The 14744-nt window shown below is 37.2% G+C and overlaps 1 protein-coding gene across 7 annotated transcripts in view; it reads left to right on the forward strand.

Annotated features, from left to right (window-relative positions):
- EXOC4 (exocyst complex component 4) overlaps window positions 1–14744 on the forward strand; it is an 815224-nt gene that overhangs the window by 368736 nt on the left and 431744 nt on the right. For all 7 annotated transcript variants that reach the window (XR_013415598.1, XR_013415599.1, XR_013415597.1 and 4 more), the window contains one exon: window positions 12719–12815. Coding sequence is in view for 3 of the 7 variants with exons in the window: in XM_015134944.3 (XP_014990430.1) it covers window positions 12719–12815 (97 nt within the window). In the remaining 4 variants the exon portion in view is untranslated. The remainder of the gene's footprint in view (window positions 1–12718; window positions 12816–14744) is intronic.

A 14744-nucleotide genomic window follows, 5' to 3' on the forward strand; every position in this document is an offset into this window, starting at 1 on the left:
AGAGTTGCGTGGAGACTTCTCTCTCCAGCATAACTAGTACCTTCATTGATCATTTCATGAAAAAACTACAAATGCCAGATAAAACATTCAAAAATGTGTTGAATTGCTTTGATGAACTGAAGAAAGATAGGATTCACATAAACAAAATAACACCAACGAGCTGCAGGGAGATATTAGACAAAGTGCCGCTAAAGCCAGTTTTCACCCTAAGGGTATTTACTAAACCCAAGTGAACTAGCATGGCACAGGAGAAACAGAACAAAGCCCAGGACCTGTGCAACCTGGGGAGTCTGACAGAAGCATCCCCATCTTCTACATAAAGCATATGGATCATCTAAAAATATCATCTCTTTCCCATAATACCCCACCTCCTGTAAGAGACTAAAAGAAAGTTGGTCACCTTGACACAGGCTGAGAGGAGAAAAACATCCCTAAAGAATTCTTAACTAGATGTCTTGTCAAAATATACATCCTCTGGATAGTGTGAGGAAAGTTTAAAGTGAGAATTGAGTTCCAAATGTGTTCCAGGTTGGTAGTGCCCTTAAGTGGATTAGCAGAACTGTTGCTAATGTTTGGGATGGGACCTACTTTCAGACCGGGCCTTAAAGAATCGCTGTAGATAAAGATCTAAGGAAGATGAGAGTATAAAACATACAAACATATACACACATGATACACAGGAAAAAGTTAATCAGGTTTCAGTAGAGGTGAAAGGAGAAGAACCAGATCAACAGAGACTTCCAGTATTGTAATTATCAGACACATGATACAGGCTCATTTTGTAATATGATTTTAGTTAATAACCTTTCACCTTAATGACACCTGCGTTTTATATCTTTTTCTTGCTTTATTGCAGTGTTTATTTTTAATGGATGCATGATATTCTAGTTATATATGTGTGTGTGTATATCTATATTTATGTTTATTTAATCTAGTCTCTGTTTTGCATTTTGAGAGTTGTTTTTTTAAAGTTCAATATACCATTCTGTGAGGAACATCTTTGTTGTCAAATCTGAATTTCACCCATGCTATTATTTTTTATTGCGGCTGGGAGTAAATTCCTAGAACTGAAATTTTGAGATCAGGTAATATTCAAAATGTTATAACAATCAAGACCGATCAAATGGATAATAAAAATTTTGAGTTTTCATGTAAGTGTGCTAGACAAATGTGGAGCAAATAAGATTGGAAAAATTCACCACTTTTTGCTTTGGTGAATGGTCAACATTGAATTTACTAAATTCAGTGAAGGACAGAGGTCAGTACTTCAAACAGAATACTTACCTTTTTTCTATTGGTTGGTGTCATTACTTTGATTGAAGATATGTAGGAGTGCTGTATTTCCTTTTGTTATCAATATAGTACTCCATCAGAGCAAAAATTTAAACTGTATTCTACCTTGGAGATCTGAGAAATAGTCTGAGTCTGGATAGACTGTAAAATGATGATTATTTTTTGTCAATTATTTGTTGAACATAATAAATGTACAACAAGTAATATTATATATCATAATAATATGTAACATTCTCTGTGTGAAAACAGGAAAAACGACTCTAGCAATTGTAATTTTGAATATTGATCTTGTCATGTCTCACATTTCCCTGGCTTGGAAGACCGATTTTGATTTTGTTAGAATATTACAAAAATTGCTGCCTAGAGTGCCTGGAAAGTTGACTGTTGCCAGTGAAACCTAAAGGTTTGCTGGTAAAGTTATTTAAAACCACCTGTGCCTCAGTAATCCAGATGCTTCTAATGAGCCATGAAATAATGCTGTTTCTGTTTAGATGCCAGCTCTGATTATCTTTGTCAGTAAGCTAAATGGCACCATGTTTTGCAACCTGTATTTTGACTCTGATTTTGTATTTACAGAGCACTCTATCTCTCCCACTTCTCTTAGTCATTTTGAGTTATACTTGTTATGCCAATCCCTTCAAAATAATTTCTTTCCAAATTTGGGAGTACTTAGATTTAAGCACACCTCTGTGAGTGAAGACAATGACAGCGTTTAAACAGCACTGTTTCTTCTTTGTGAACTAGCACTAATCATTTCCAGTGGCCTGAGCTCTTTTGTGGACCCTTTTACAGACAAAATAAGATTGATAGGTCAACCTGTTTTCAGTTTGAGGCTTATTTGCATCATAAATCTACTGCTCAACTGGCAAGCTGTCATCAGAGGATTCTCAGCTAGCCAGCCGTACACTTTAGGTCAGCAATGAGATGGACTCACCTGATTAGAGAACTTCATGGCATTCTGTTGTCCTTCATATCATTCTTGCTGTAACAAGAATTACAGAGCAAACAGTAAAGTCTTCTGCAATCTGAAAGTTGAGTGAGAAGAGAAACCTTATTGTCTGTTTTAATTGTGAGTGATAAAACAGAATAGACAGTTCAAAGAATGCAAATGGCACAGATAATTTCCTAGTTGGCCCAGTTCCCCAGTGCTTCTGCTCTAGCCATCATCTGTTATGCCTGGTAATGCCTTCTCAATGATTCTTTGACATACACAAGACCACTCCTACAAGAGCCAGGTGACAGAGCCTAGAGGAGAAAATATTCATACTTTCTCTGCGTGCTGCCTACCTTCTCTGTCTCCCTATCTCCCCTTTTTCTGTTTTTGTTTGTTTGTTTGTTTTTGAGAGAAAGTCTCCCTCTGTTACCCAGGCTGGAGTGCAGTGGCCTGATCTTGGCTCACTGCAACTTTCACCTCCCAAGTTCAAGCAATTCTCCTGACTCAGCCTCCCACATAGCTGGGACTGCAAATGTGCATCACCACACCTGGCTAATTTTTTTTTATCTTTAATAGAGACCAGGTTTCACCATGTTGGCCAGGCTGGTTTCGAACTCCTGGCCTCAAGTGATCCACCCGCCTCAGCCTCCCAAAGTAGTGGAATTATAGGCATGAGCCACTGGTCCCTGCCATTTTCTGTTAAGCAACTAGTTACTTAAAAACAAAAAACCTAGCATTAGGGTTCAGCCTCTCTGAAAAGCAATCTGGCAGTTTCTGAAGATGTTTAACACAGAGTTACCATATGACTTAGCAATTTCAGTTCTAGATACAGTATATACTGAGGAGAATTGAAACATGCATCCACACAAAACTTGTACCTGGGTGTTTCTAGCAGCATTATTTAATCCAAACAGTAGAGATGCCCAAATGTTCATCTGCTGATAAATGGATAAATTAAATGTGGTATATACATGCATTGGAATATTATTCTTCCATAAAAGGAAATGAAGTACTGATGCCTGCTACACCACTGATGAACCTTGAAAACATTATGCTTAGTGGGAAAAAAAAATGAAATGTAATTAGAAGTACAGTTCCCCGGCTCACACACATGAGAATCTCTGAGCTAGATATACCCAAATAGCCACTGAAACATATTTAATAGATTCAAGATAATTAAATCTAGAGAATCAGTTAGAGTGGAAAGAGAATTACTGCAATCTTCCAAGGTAACCTTAAAATAAAGTGAGTTGTAGGATAATGTCACAAGGATAGGAATGCTCCTCACTGGGTTGTCAGTGAAAACTCCCGTGTGCCTTGTTGATCAGCCGTTTAAAAATATGCATGGAGTCACTGTGGATCCTTTGGTAATTGGCTCATATCTTACATTTTGCTCTTCCTAGAACATGCCGTTTTCAGACTCTATTGTAGAAACACTGGGCACTGCTGCTAATGGATCCTCCTTTGACTTATGCTCAGGGAAGAGCTCCAGGTGAACACATTTTACTGATGGCTCAGGATGAGCTATTATTAACCTTCAAATTTGTTGCTTCATTTTTGTTTCTTCCCTTGTTATCTTGTCCTTTCACTCCTCTTTTAATGTATTGTAAGGAGATAATTGAGAAAGCTGCTTTTTTTTCTCTTGTTTTGTGTTCTAAACCAAGAGACTACCTCGAAATAAATAGTAGATTATTATAGAATTCGTTGTTATTTCAGAGCTAGAATGTACTCAGTTGTTGAGCTGCAAAAAATATGATTTTTATTTCTTTATGAGGATTATTTTATGGTCGTTAGCCAAAAATCTAAGAGAGAATCGTACTTGAAGCAAAACTTCGATTAGTTATTTCCATTCTAGCAGTCTACTGGCATGGACATTTCCAGCACACATAAGATACTGCACATACACATGACATGCTGTTCTTTTTACTTCAGCACATATGAGAGATGTCCTTCTCACAATGATCCATCATTAGGCAGTCCCACATTTAGATTCTCTTTCTTGACATTATGCCTATTCCTGTGAGTGACTCTAGGGAGAACCAAAAGGATCTGTCCTTTCTCCTCTGAGTTGAGATTCTTGGAATTTGCCTTATTTCCTTCATTTCTCTGGAGCCTTATGGCCACCTTTTTAAGGCCCTACCTCTTAATACTGTTGCATGGCAATTAAATTTCAATGTGAGTTTTGGAGGGGACGTTTTAAACCATAGCTTTTTTCTGTGTCGTGAGGAAACTGCAAGACATTATTTGGGTCTCGGATGATTAGAAGTGTGGAAATGGTCTGCGGTGACAGTAACAGAAGCAAGAAAGGTCTGTTGACTATTTTTCTTTTGTCTGTCTGTCTGTCTGTCTGTCTATCCATCCGTCCATCCAATAAAGATAGGGTCTCACTCTGTTACCCAGGCTGGTGGGCAGTGGTGCAATCATGGTTCACTGCAACCTTGTACTCTTGGACTCAAGCTATCTTCGTGCCTCAGCCTCTCAAGTACCTGGAACTACAGTTGCTCCTCACCAGGCTGGGCTCATTTTTTAATTTTGTGTAGCGGTAGGGTCTCGTTACATTGCCCAGGCTGGTCTCTAACTCCTGGCCTCAAGTGATCTTCCCATCTTGGCCTCCCACAGCACTGGAATTAAGGGCATGAGCCATCGCACCTGGCTGATTTTCTTTTTCTCCTTTTGAAGGAGAAACAGAATAGATGGATTTCTATCAGTATTTCTGGGATGACAGGCAGACTCTCCACAGTTCTTTTCTTGAAGGTTGCAAACCCCCCTTTTTTTTCGTTCCTGCCTTCATGTTTTTGACACCCAGGGAGCTCTCACCAGCAGTTTGAAGGTGAAGATGGGATAAGTAGCATCATAGCCACTACTAGTCAGGAGAGACAGAAAAACGCAGAGCTCTAGTTCTTGCTACTGGGACTGTATTAGAGAGGAGAGTATTTCTAGCTTCAGTTGGACCACCCAAACCTTGCATACATGATCATTATATTTATATATATAGGACATAACCTATGTATTGTTTCTCTTAAGCTTCACCTACATTTATAATGAGGCTTTTTGTGTTTTGGCTGGAATAACCAGCTGCTTTATTTAATGTTGATTCCATGGAAAACATTTTGTGTGTCAAACTCCATCACAATATCAGTGTTCAGTGGTCCCTGTTTTAAACGTTTCCTGCACTACTATTATCTGCATCCTTTTATTCAACCTGCAAATTCCTTGGAAACATAAAATGATATTAAGCACATTGTAGGATATATAGTTGAAAAAATTGTTCTTGGAGAAACAGACTGAAGTTTGAATAATGAACCTACTCTATGTGTGACCTTGAGCAAGACCCTTCATGCCCCTTAATCCCCTGCCATGAGCCTCCATTTTTTCATCTCTATGGTAGATAATAATATGACAGGAATATTATTAGGATGAAGTGAGTATTTTTATGTAAAGGATTCAGCATAGTGCCAGTTTCTTAGTGGATGTTTGATAAATCAGAATTGCCCCTTGCCCTTCTTTTATCTTTTTTCTACATATCCAGGATAATACTTGGCACCTGTCTTAACCTAAAGTACAACACGAGAGCTACACAAGAATAAAATATAATTGAACACAATATTGGCAAGACATTTACTTGTCTTATGATGAGAATAATGAATTTATTTCTATTTGTGAGATTATCTTTTATAAATAATACTGTAATCAATATACTTTTTCAGCCCTTTCTTGAAACATGGATTTCTCACTGAGCAAACTTTATGTAAAAACATAAGTACTATTTGCTCCTAGTTGGTTTGTAGGTAGAATTCACTTGTTCTAAAAAAGACATTCTTTCTCATTTTTTGTTTGTGCCTATGTTCATTCAACAAATATACTGAGTGCTTATTCCCTGGTAGAAACCGTCTTAGGCACAAATAATACAATTATGAACAAAATAGTATTGTTGTTATTAATAATAATGACACACTACCTAAGAGTTGAGTGCAAAAGGTAATTCTTCGCTTGAAGGGGCTTGTTGCCTGGATTTTCTTCCTGTGTCCAGCAGCATCTCACTCTTGGGTAACACAGTACCATCACTAATCCTGATTTACTTGACTTTGCTGTGAGAGTAAATCATTTGAGGGTAAGGATAAGTATTTTACCTTTGTTTCTTCTTGATGTAGCAACAAACCCCAAGGTCACATACTTGTAACAAGGTTACCCTTCTGACAAGTTTAGTGGTGGTGGTAGGAGCAGCAATAGCATTAAGCCATAATGATCACATGTGCTTTAAGAATAAGCACTTGCTAAGAAATGTAATCTAAAAGAACCCCTCTGGCAGGGTGACAGCTGTGAATTCAGGGAACTCTTGAACCATTCAGCTGGCTCTTAGAGCCAATTAAAGACCCCATTTATTGATGCAGTCAGGAATTCCATATTTATTATACTGTATACTATTTCATAATCCTTAGAAAGTAGTTGTGAAGCAAAAAATTTGCTATAAAAGAATTCACCTTCACTGTGGTTCTTTTCTAGGTGGAAAGGCCAATTTAAAAATCAGGACACATTAAAAAGGTCAGATGGGGCATGCGACTTCCTGTGGCTCAAAAAGTCATGATCAATTTTATGCTATTTTCACTTGAGCACTTGGTACAAGATGGTTATAATTTCAACATCTTTACATTTAATATTCATTATTTTTAATTGAAAAATAAAGAGTAGGGCTAGGCACTTCCTACTACTTTGGGAGGCCAAGGTGGGAGGATTGCTTGAGTTTAGGAGTTGAAGACCATCCTGGGCAACATGTTGAGACCCTGTTTCTACAAAAAATAAAAGATGAACCAGGTATGTTGGCATGCACCTGTAGTCTCAGCTACTCAGGAACTTGAACCCTGTGATCGCGCCACTGCACTCCAGCCTGGGCATCAGAGTGAGACCCCATCTCTCTCTCTCTCTCTCTCTCTCTCTCTCTCTCTTTTTTTCCTTTCTTTTTGAGACAGAGTCTGACTGTGTCGGTCATTCTGGAGTGCAGTGGCATGATCTTGGCCCACTGCAACCTCTGCCTCCCAGGCTCAAGCAATTCTCCTGCCTCAGCCTCCCGAGTAGCTGGGATTACAGGCATGCACCACCACGCCTGGTTAATTTTTGTATTTTTAGTAGAGACAGGGTTTCACCATGTTGGCCAGGCTGGTTTTGAACTCCTCACCTCAGGTAATCTGCCCACCTCAGCCTCCCAAAGTGCTGGGATTACAGGTGTGAGCTACCGCGCCAAGCCTGACCTCATCGCTTTAAAAAAAAAAAAAAAAAAAGAGTAGGGGGAACAATGGCTAACACTATCTAATGTTTTTATAAATTTTTTAAAAAAGGAAAAATTAAGACTAGAGAATGCCTTTTTTCTTTCTGTCCTGCTAAGTGTTCCCAGCAAATTTCTAAATCTTTCGCTACAGTAATATTTCCACAAAAATAAGGCAAGCATGTTTCACACATTTGTTGTAAAGTTGGTCTCATTAATGATACTGGCTAGTATTGTGTTTCCTAAAGTAACAAGAACAACATTTTTTGAATTTGGACTTTCTTTCTCCCTAGTTTGTGAAATCAGTTAGATCCTTCAGTGTCTGGTAATTCTAATGGAAAAGGAAAAGAGCATTGGCGATGTACTCGGCACAGAACACTGCTGAATGCCCTTATCTACGTTACTTCCCTTAAACATCACAAGTCTTTGAAAGAGTTTATTGCAATCCTTATTTTATAAACGGAAAGGCTGAGACTCAGAGAATTTAAATAATTTTATCACACTTATGCTAATAATGAATAGTGGTCTCATGTTTGACGGAAGATCATTTTGATTCTTCCCTCTGTTCCATAGTTGTTTCGGTGAGAATCCTGTTACCATTTCTTTCTGAGGCTTTGGTTTCTGTTTGTGTTTTATTAATATGACAATGTTTATTACAAACCACATTAAACTCTAGTTGGGTAGAATCAAGGAATAAATAAATGTGGAATCTTATTACTTAAAAGCAAATGAATTCTAAAAGAAGGGACCAGCCTGTGAACACTAAGATGTTGTCATTCCAGCAGTTATCAGGTGGCCTCGGTGCCTGTTGCCATCTGTCTGGGACAGCGTGTCAAATCATCGTCCTCATTGTTAAAAATAGGAAATAATCTGGGGCCTTTCTTCTCCTTCTGCATAGTATATTCCACTTGTAATACTATTGTCGGGTTCCCTTGCATTCCAGCTATCCATCATCATTCAACATTTTCTATGGTACCTGTCACTTGGCTTCTCACAGCTGCAATTAGACCATAAATATAATGAAGGGAAGGAGTGCTCTGACCTGTCCAGTGCTCTAACCAGGATTGAACAACATGTTCCTTAAGAAGGCTCCTGGCCAGGCATGGTGGCCTACACCTGTAATCCCAGCACTTTGGGAGACTGAGGCGAGAGGATCACTTGAGGTCAGGAGATCGAGACTAGCCTGGCCAACATGGTGAAGCCCCGTCTCTACTGAAAATACAAAAATTAGCCAGGCATGGTGGTGCGTGCCTGTAATCCCAGCTGCTCAGGAGGCTGAGGCAGGAGAATCACTTGAACCTGGGAGGTGGAGGTTGCAGTAAACCGAGATCTCACCAGTGTACACCTGGGGGACACAGCGAGACTCCATCTCAAAAAAAAAAAAAAAAAAAAAAATTCCTGACAGTAGGTCCCAGGTTATTTGATCATGAGAAGATGAGAAGGCACATGAGGAAAAGTGAGTTTTGTTTTTCACTAAGAATACTGAAATGCTAAAGCAGATTTCAGGGGGTCAGGACTCAGACCTTATGATTTTTGGCCAAGACCTTTACTTTTGTTTCTGACAGCTTTATTTTCAAGAAAATTTTCATTGGGTTGGCTCTGTTTATTGGTAATGTAGTAAGAAACATTTGACTTCTCATCTTCAAGAGGAAATCGTGACAAGTGCAGTATAGATGGCATTTGGTAATGGAGCTGGAAGAGTATGTGAGGTTCCTGTAGGTGGAAGTCTGGTTAGGGCTTGGAGTAGGGAGGAGAGTCTCTTTTTTCATATTTCTCTCTGAACTTTACTTTTTATTTAGCTTAACTGCATTATGTGAATCAGTAATCATCTTTTTGTAGCTAGCAGGGGTTTAGAACTAATGAAAGTATTATTTAGTTTCTAACCTCATACCCTGTCATTGTGCCTATATTTTCACAGCCATATCTTCCTCTCACTGACATTTCTAGTGACTCTTATGCTTTATTTTTGGTATTGTAGCTTATCTTTTGTTATCTTTGTTCTCTGTAATATGGTCATCAACAAATGTTTATTAAGCACACCTACTCCCTATACAGCTTTGATGATACAGTGAGATTTGCTTACCTTTATTAGTTTTTGACAGTTGCTTACATTTATTCAGGTTTTGACAGTTTACATTTATTAAGCTTTCACACATACTGTCTCATCTAATTGCTATAATATTTTAGCAAGTTAGGTCTTTTTTCCTTTCATTCAGCAAATGTATTCTTGTTTAATCACTTTCCAGGAAGTTACATTCCAGGTGGGAAAAAGTGACATAAGGAAGAAAACACATAGTAACAGAAGTGACTTGTGTTAAGGTTCTTATGGGTTATTTTATACATAGTCACTGTTAATGGAATTGTGGACTTTGAGAGAGGGGCATTTGTCAGTTTGGGAATAGATGTGGGACCTAAAGAAATGGTACGAGGGGAGAGAGACCTCCAGATGGTAGCGCAGTGTGGCTAAGGCATAGAGGTACACATGCATACAGCGCATTTACCATACGTGAAGGTTTTCATTTGAATGAAGCCGGGTTAGTCAGGTCTGAATTTAATTATTGAGTGCCTAATATCGTAGCACTTCAGAATATTTATAAACTGTTGGAAATCATCTAGTCTATCTCATATAGGTTATCAAAAGACATGTTCATATTGGGTCGATTATTACATTATTTTTATGTAGACTTATTTACCTGTTCCTGAAGTGTAGAATATATCCCGGTTTCTTCTATACACATCTCCTTCGTGAATGAATTCTGACTAGATTTTATAATCTTAAAAGGAAATATGTTGTTAAAGAAGTTATACTTATTCTATCATTTTTGTAACTATACCATGTGACCTTTCAAGGAGGATTTTATTAGAAGTATAGTGTTTTTTTTAGTCTTCATGCTTTCCTTAACTCAGCAAAATTTAGCAGCACGTTCATATCTCTGATGCAAACCTTGTACAAGATTGATTTTTTTTAATGAGAAAAAACAGTCCATGATTTTTAATTAAGGGTTGACTATGCCATTGTATTTTTGGTTATTCTTAAGAAAAAGTATGCACTGATTAGTTGGTAGAAACAACTGATCCAAATGTCTAGACTCTGATGCCTCTGGGACGTCCTGATGATCCAGGGTATGGATTTCTGAAGCTTCACATGTTTTTATCAGGCAATTTCCAAGATGCCTAGAGACCATTTAGATAGATAATAAATCAAGGGAGATTTAGCTGTGTTTGGTAACATGCAAAGAACGATACTCAGAAAGAAAATGTTTAATTTAGAAGAAGGAAACCAAATGTTGTAAGTGTAGATTGCTAGGGTTTTGAGGAAGCCCACTAAAGAGTAGCTATCTTTCCTGCCAGAGTTTTGAAACTATTGAGAAATAAGTAAGGTAGATAGTAAGTGAAATGTCACTTTTATATTGATTTAAGCCAGATTGCAGGATGTAACCCAGTTTGAGAATCAAACAAAGCTTGCTAACTGAACATCACAATTAAACAGATTTACTCACCCATTTAGAAAAGATGTTGGCCCACTTCAGGCGTTCTCTGACAAAGCAGGGCCTTTATAGCTAAACTTACACCAGACACCACTTAACTGTCTTCAGGCACTCTAGTTTCTAAGGTGGAATATGGGAGTTGCTAAGCCATACATGCCCAGCCTTTTCTTCTCAATTTTTATCAGTCAGAGTCATTATATCACTGTCCCTGGAGTGGGTAAAAGGTGGAGAGAGGTCAGAGATTACATTAGGTGAACTTCATTATAGTGGCAAGAAACACAAGTAGGGGGAGAGCATTTTTCCCAGCATCCAAAGTGATACATCTTTTCACATTCTAAATTCTCTGAAATGAGGATGTATCTGAAATCAGTGGCATCTTAATGGCTGCCTACTGGAAACCAGTCATGGTGAATTGTCACCGGTGCGGTGTGTGTGAGCCTGCGTTACTGCTTGCACCATGACCCTTCAGTGTTTCCGTTAATGAAGCAATTAAGGACCATTTGAGGAAAGAGTATGAGTCCTGGTCGGGATAGGAAAGCCTTCTGTTTAAACCTTCTGATAGCATCAAGAAAGCATCAACTTTAAACTTTGCAGGATGGATATCAGCAGCGTGGAATAAAATATAGGATGCAGCATGGAGCACTCTTTTATGAAACACACGCTCTTGGTGACAGTGGATGACAATGTTTAGAAAACAAGGACATTGAAAACTCTGAGTCAGAGTGATTCGAAAGAGCTAGACTTCAAATATTACTTAGTGTTAAGAATACCTTAACAAACTTATTTTTCTTATATTTCCTTATTGAATGTGCCTGAGAGGTTTATGGTAACCATTTGTTTATGTAAAAAGCCAAAGGAGCTATTCAACAAGGAAAAGGAAACGTTCCAAGAAAGCATTATATAGTTTAAATAGCAGGACTTTTTTTTTTTTCTTGGTGATATGTAAAATAATAGTGTGTCTTATAATCATTGGGGTCTCAGATTTGATAAACTATGGTAAGTTAGGCTTATATGAATCTCTGCTCCAGTCTTTACAATGTGCAGCAACTTAGAATGGCAGGCACTTCATCCTTTCTCTGAAAGCTTTATGTCCCATACTGTCCAAGATGGACCCTGGTCATTAGAGATCAAAATTTTCACCTTAACGGAATTGTAGCCTTGCACTGTTCCTTTAAATGTAGCATTTGTTCTTACTGTGATTCCATGTTCTTACTCAGAGTAAAAATGCTGGGTGTTTGTTTGTTTGTTTGTTTGTTTGTTTTGAGATGGAGTCTCGCTCTGTCGCCCAGGCTTTAGTGCAGTGGTGCAATCTTGGTTCACTGCAACCTCCGCCTCCCGGGTTCCAGCAATTCTCCTGCCTCAACCTCCCGAGAAGCTGGGAGTACAGGCACATGCGACCACGCCTGGCTATTTTAAAAAAATTTTTAATAGAGACAGGGTTTCACCATATTGGCCAGGCTGATCTCGAACTCCTCAAGTGCTCAACCCTCCTCAGCCTCCCAAACTGGTGGGACCACAGCTGTGAGCCACCTTGCCCGGCCAGAGTGAAAATTCTAATCTATTGTTTATTCAAGTGAGGAAGATTGGATGAAGTCGTTCAAAATAATTTTGTACATACCGAAGGTTATTGCTTGCAAAGACGGTCCTAATTATGACAGTATAGGACTCATCTAGATATGCTTGGTTTGTTTATTTATAAACGTTTCAATGAGCTAAGTCTCTTTTTTTTCTTTCTTCTGAAAGGGGGTCCTGATGACAACTTAATTGAAGGTGGAGGAACAAAATTTGTCTGCAAACCTGGAGCCAGAAACATTACCGTCATATTCCACCCATTACTAAGGTAAGTCAAGTGCTATGATGTACTTACTGAAGATCAATATTTTCATTATTTGTGCTGCTCTACTGAATGCCAGTTGTTGCGTCAGCATTGAAACAAGTCATAAAAGAAATTTGTTCTAATTTTAGGGCTTCACTATCAAAGTTAGTCAGAGGCAATTGTTGAGTAGATAAAAAGTTTGAGTAGATAAAAAGTTTCAGTTTATGATAGGAAAGTTTTAGAGATCTGTTACATAACCATGTGCACATAGTTGACACTACTGTACGGTACCTTTAAAAAAGGTTGATGGTAAATTTAATGTTATGTATTTTTTTAACCACAATTTTTTAAATGCATCTTTTGGGATCCAGATATCTAATATATTATCAATTGTATGTTTTCTCTGTAAAGAACCAGAGTATATATCTGTGGCATTTTCATATAATAGACCAGAAACTCCTGAATTTACTAAATGTTAGGTACTTCAGAATATCACCTTACCTTTCTCAGATCACTTCTGTAATATTTGAGGCATTTGGAATAACAGTTAAACAAATGCTGTTGAACTGGCCAGAGATAATATTATGAATATTTTCTCCAAGCATAAACAGTTTATTACTATAATTGTCCTACCTTCTCATTAACTGAGACTTACTAAATTGATACCATTAGAACTAATTACGTTCTAATCTCTTATATGGGTAACCAGTGTTCTAAATTGTACTGGATTAGTTTCCTCAATTGATTTTAAATACAAAAACATAAATATGTAAATTAAATATCGAAAACTTGACTTTCACACAATAAAAAGTTTTTAAAGAAATTTTATTGACTTTAAGAAGTCTGTTTTACATCAAAATTAGATAATACACTGTAGGAAGAAAGCAAGCAGTATATTGTGGTGTGCTTCTCAAGGTGATCTAACATAGTTATAGGTATGCTAGCATTCAAACAAATGTAAAGGATAGAGAACACAAGGGAATCTGGTTAGCAAATGGGAAAAAAAGATCTAATATTTATTGCCTGCCTACAAGCCAAGGAGCTAGGTACTTTACAGACTATCAAATTTAATTCTTGTCTAAAATTTCATCAATAAATAAAAACACTGAGAAAAAAAAAAAAAGTCTGTTTTAGCAGAGATTTGTAGCAAGTAAATTCATTTAAGAAGCATGGGATTAAGAAAACTAAGACTATTAAGAGATTAAGAAAATCAAAACTATTTCTCTGTAGGTTTAGTTGATAAGTACTATATGTGTATAAGTAAATTATAACATACAGAATTTATAGATTAAATAACATTGATTATATATATCAATTGACTTTGGTAATTAGTTTAGTTTTCACTGTCTTCCTCAATTACAATTGATTTCTACTTAGTTAATGTTGCTAATTGTTAGAAATTGGAAAATACCTTAATCATGGTAGGCATCTTCTAACCTAGATTTAGTGCCATAATTTACTGCTAAGTTACACTGTAGTTTGGATAAGTGGAACTCTTGTGCTTACATTTATTCCCAAGTAGAAAAGAAATCCTTTAGAAGCCATTAACAGTGTTGTCAGTAACCACTTCTCAAGAAATTTTTCCTCTGTTTTTTTTTTTCTTTTTAAATGTGAAGTTAGAAGAATGAAATATATATATACACACACATATATGTAAATATATATGTTAGTACTTATTTTACACTTAATAAAATGCATTTTTTTTTTGTAGAAGATTCTGGTGAAACTTAATGTATTACAGTTCTTGACAGTTACTTGTTAAGTCTTTATAAATGCTGCTTTGCTAGAAAGCTGTTTCAAGGCTTGGTAGTACTCCCAGTGGTTTTACTCACTTGATTTCTACTTTCATTCAAAATTTTAACTTATTATTGATTAAAAGTGAAAAAAGTTTGTTGCCTGATATAGTTTATCATTCATTCTTTCTCTCTGTATCTCTTAATGGAAATTCCAAAA

The sequence above is a fragment of the Macaca mulatta genome, chromosome 3 (assembly GCF_049350105.2).
Source record: "Macaca mulatta isolate MMU2019108-1 chromosome 3, T2T-MMU8v2.0, whole genome shotgun sequence".
In the NCBI taxonomy this organism is placed as follows: Eukaryota; Metazoa; Chordata; class Mammalia; order Primates; family Cercopithecidae; genus Macaca; species Macaca mulatta.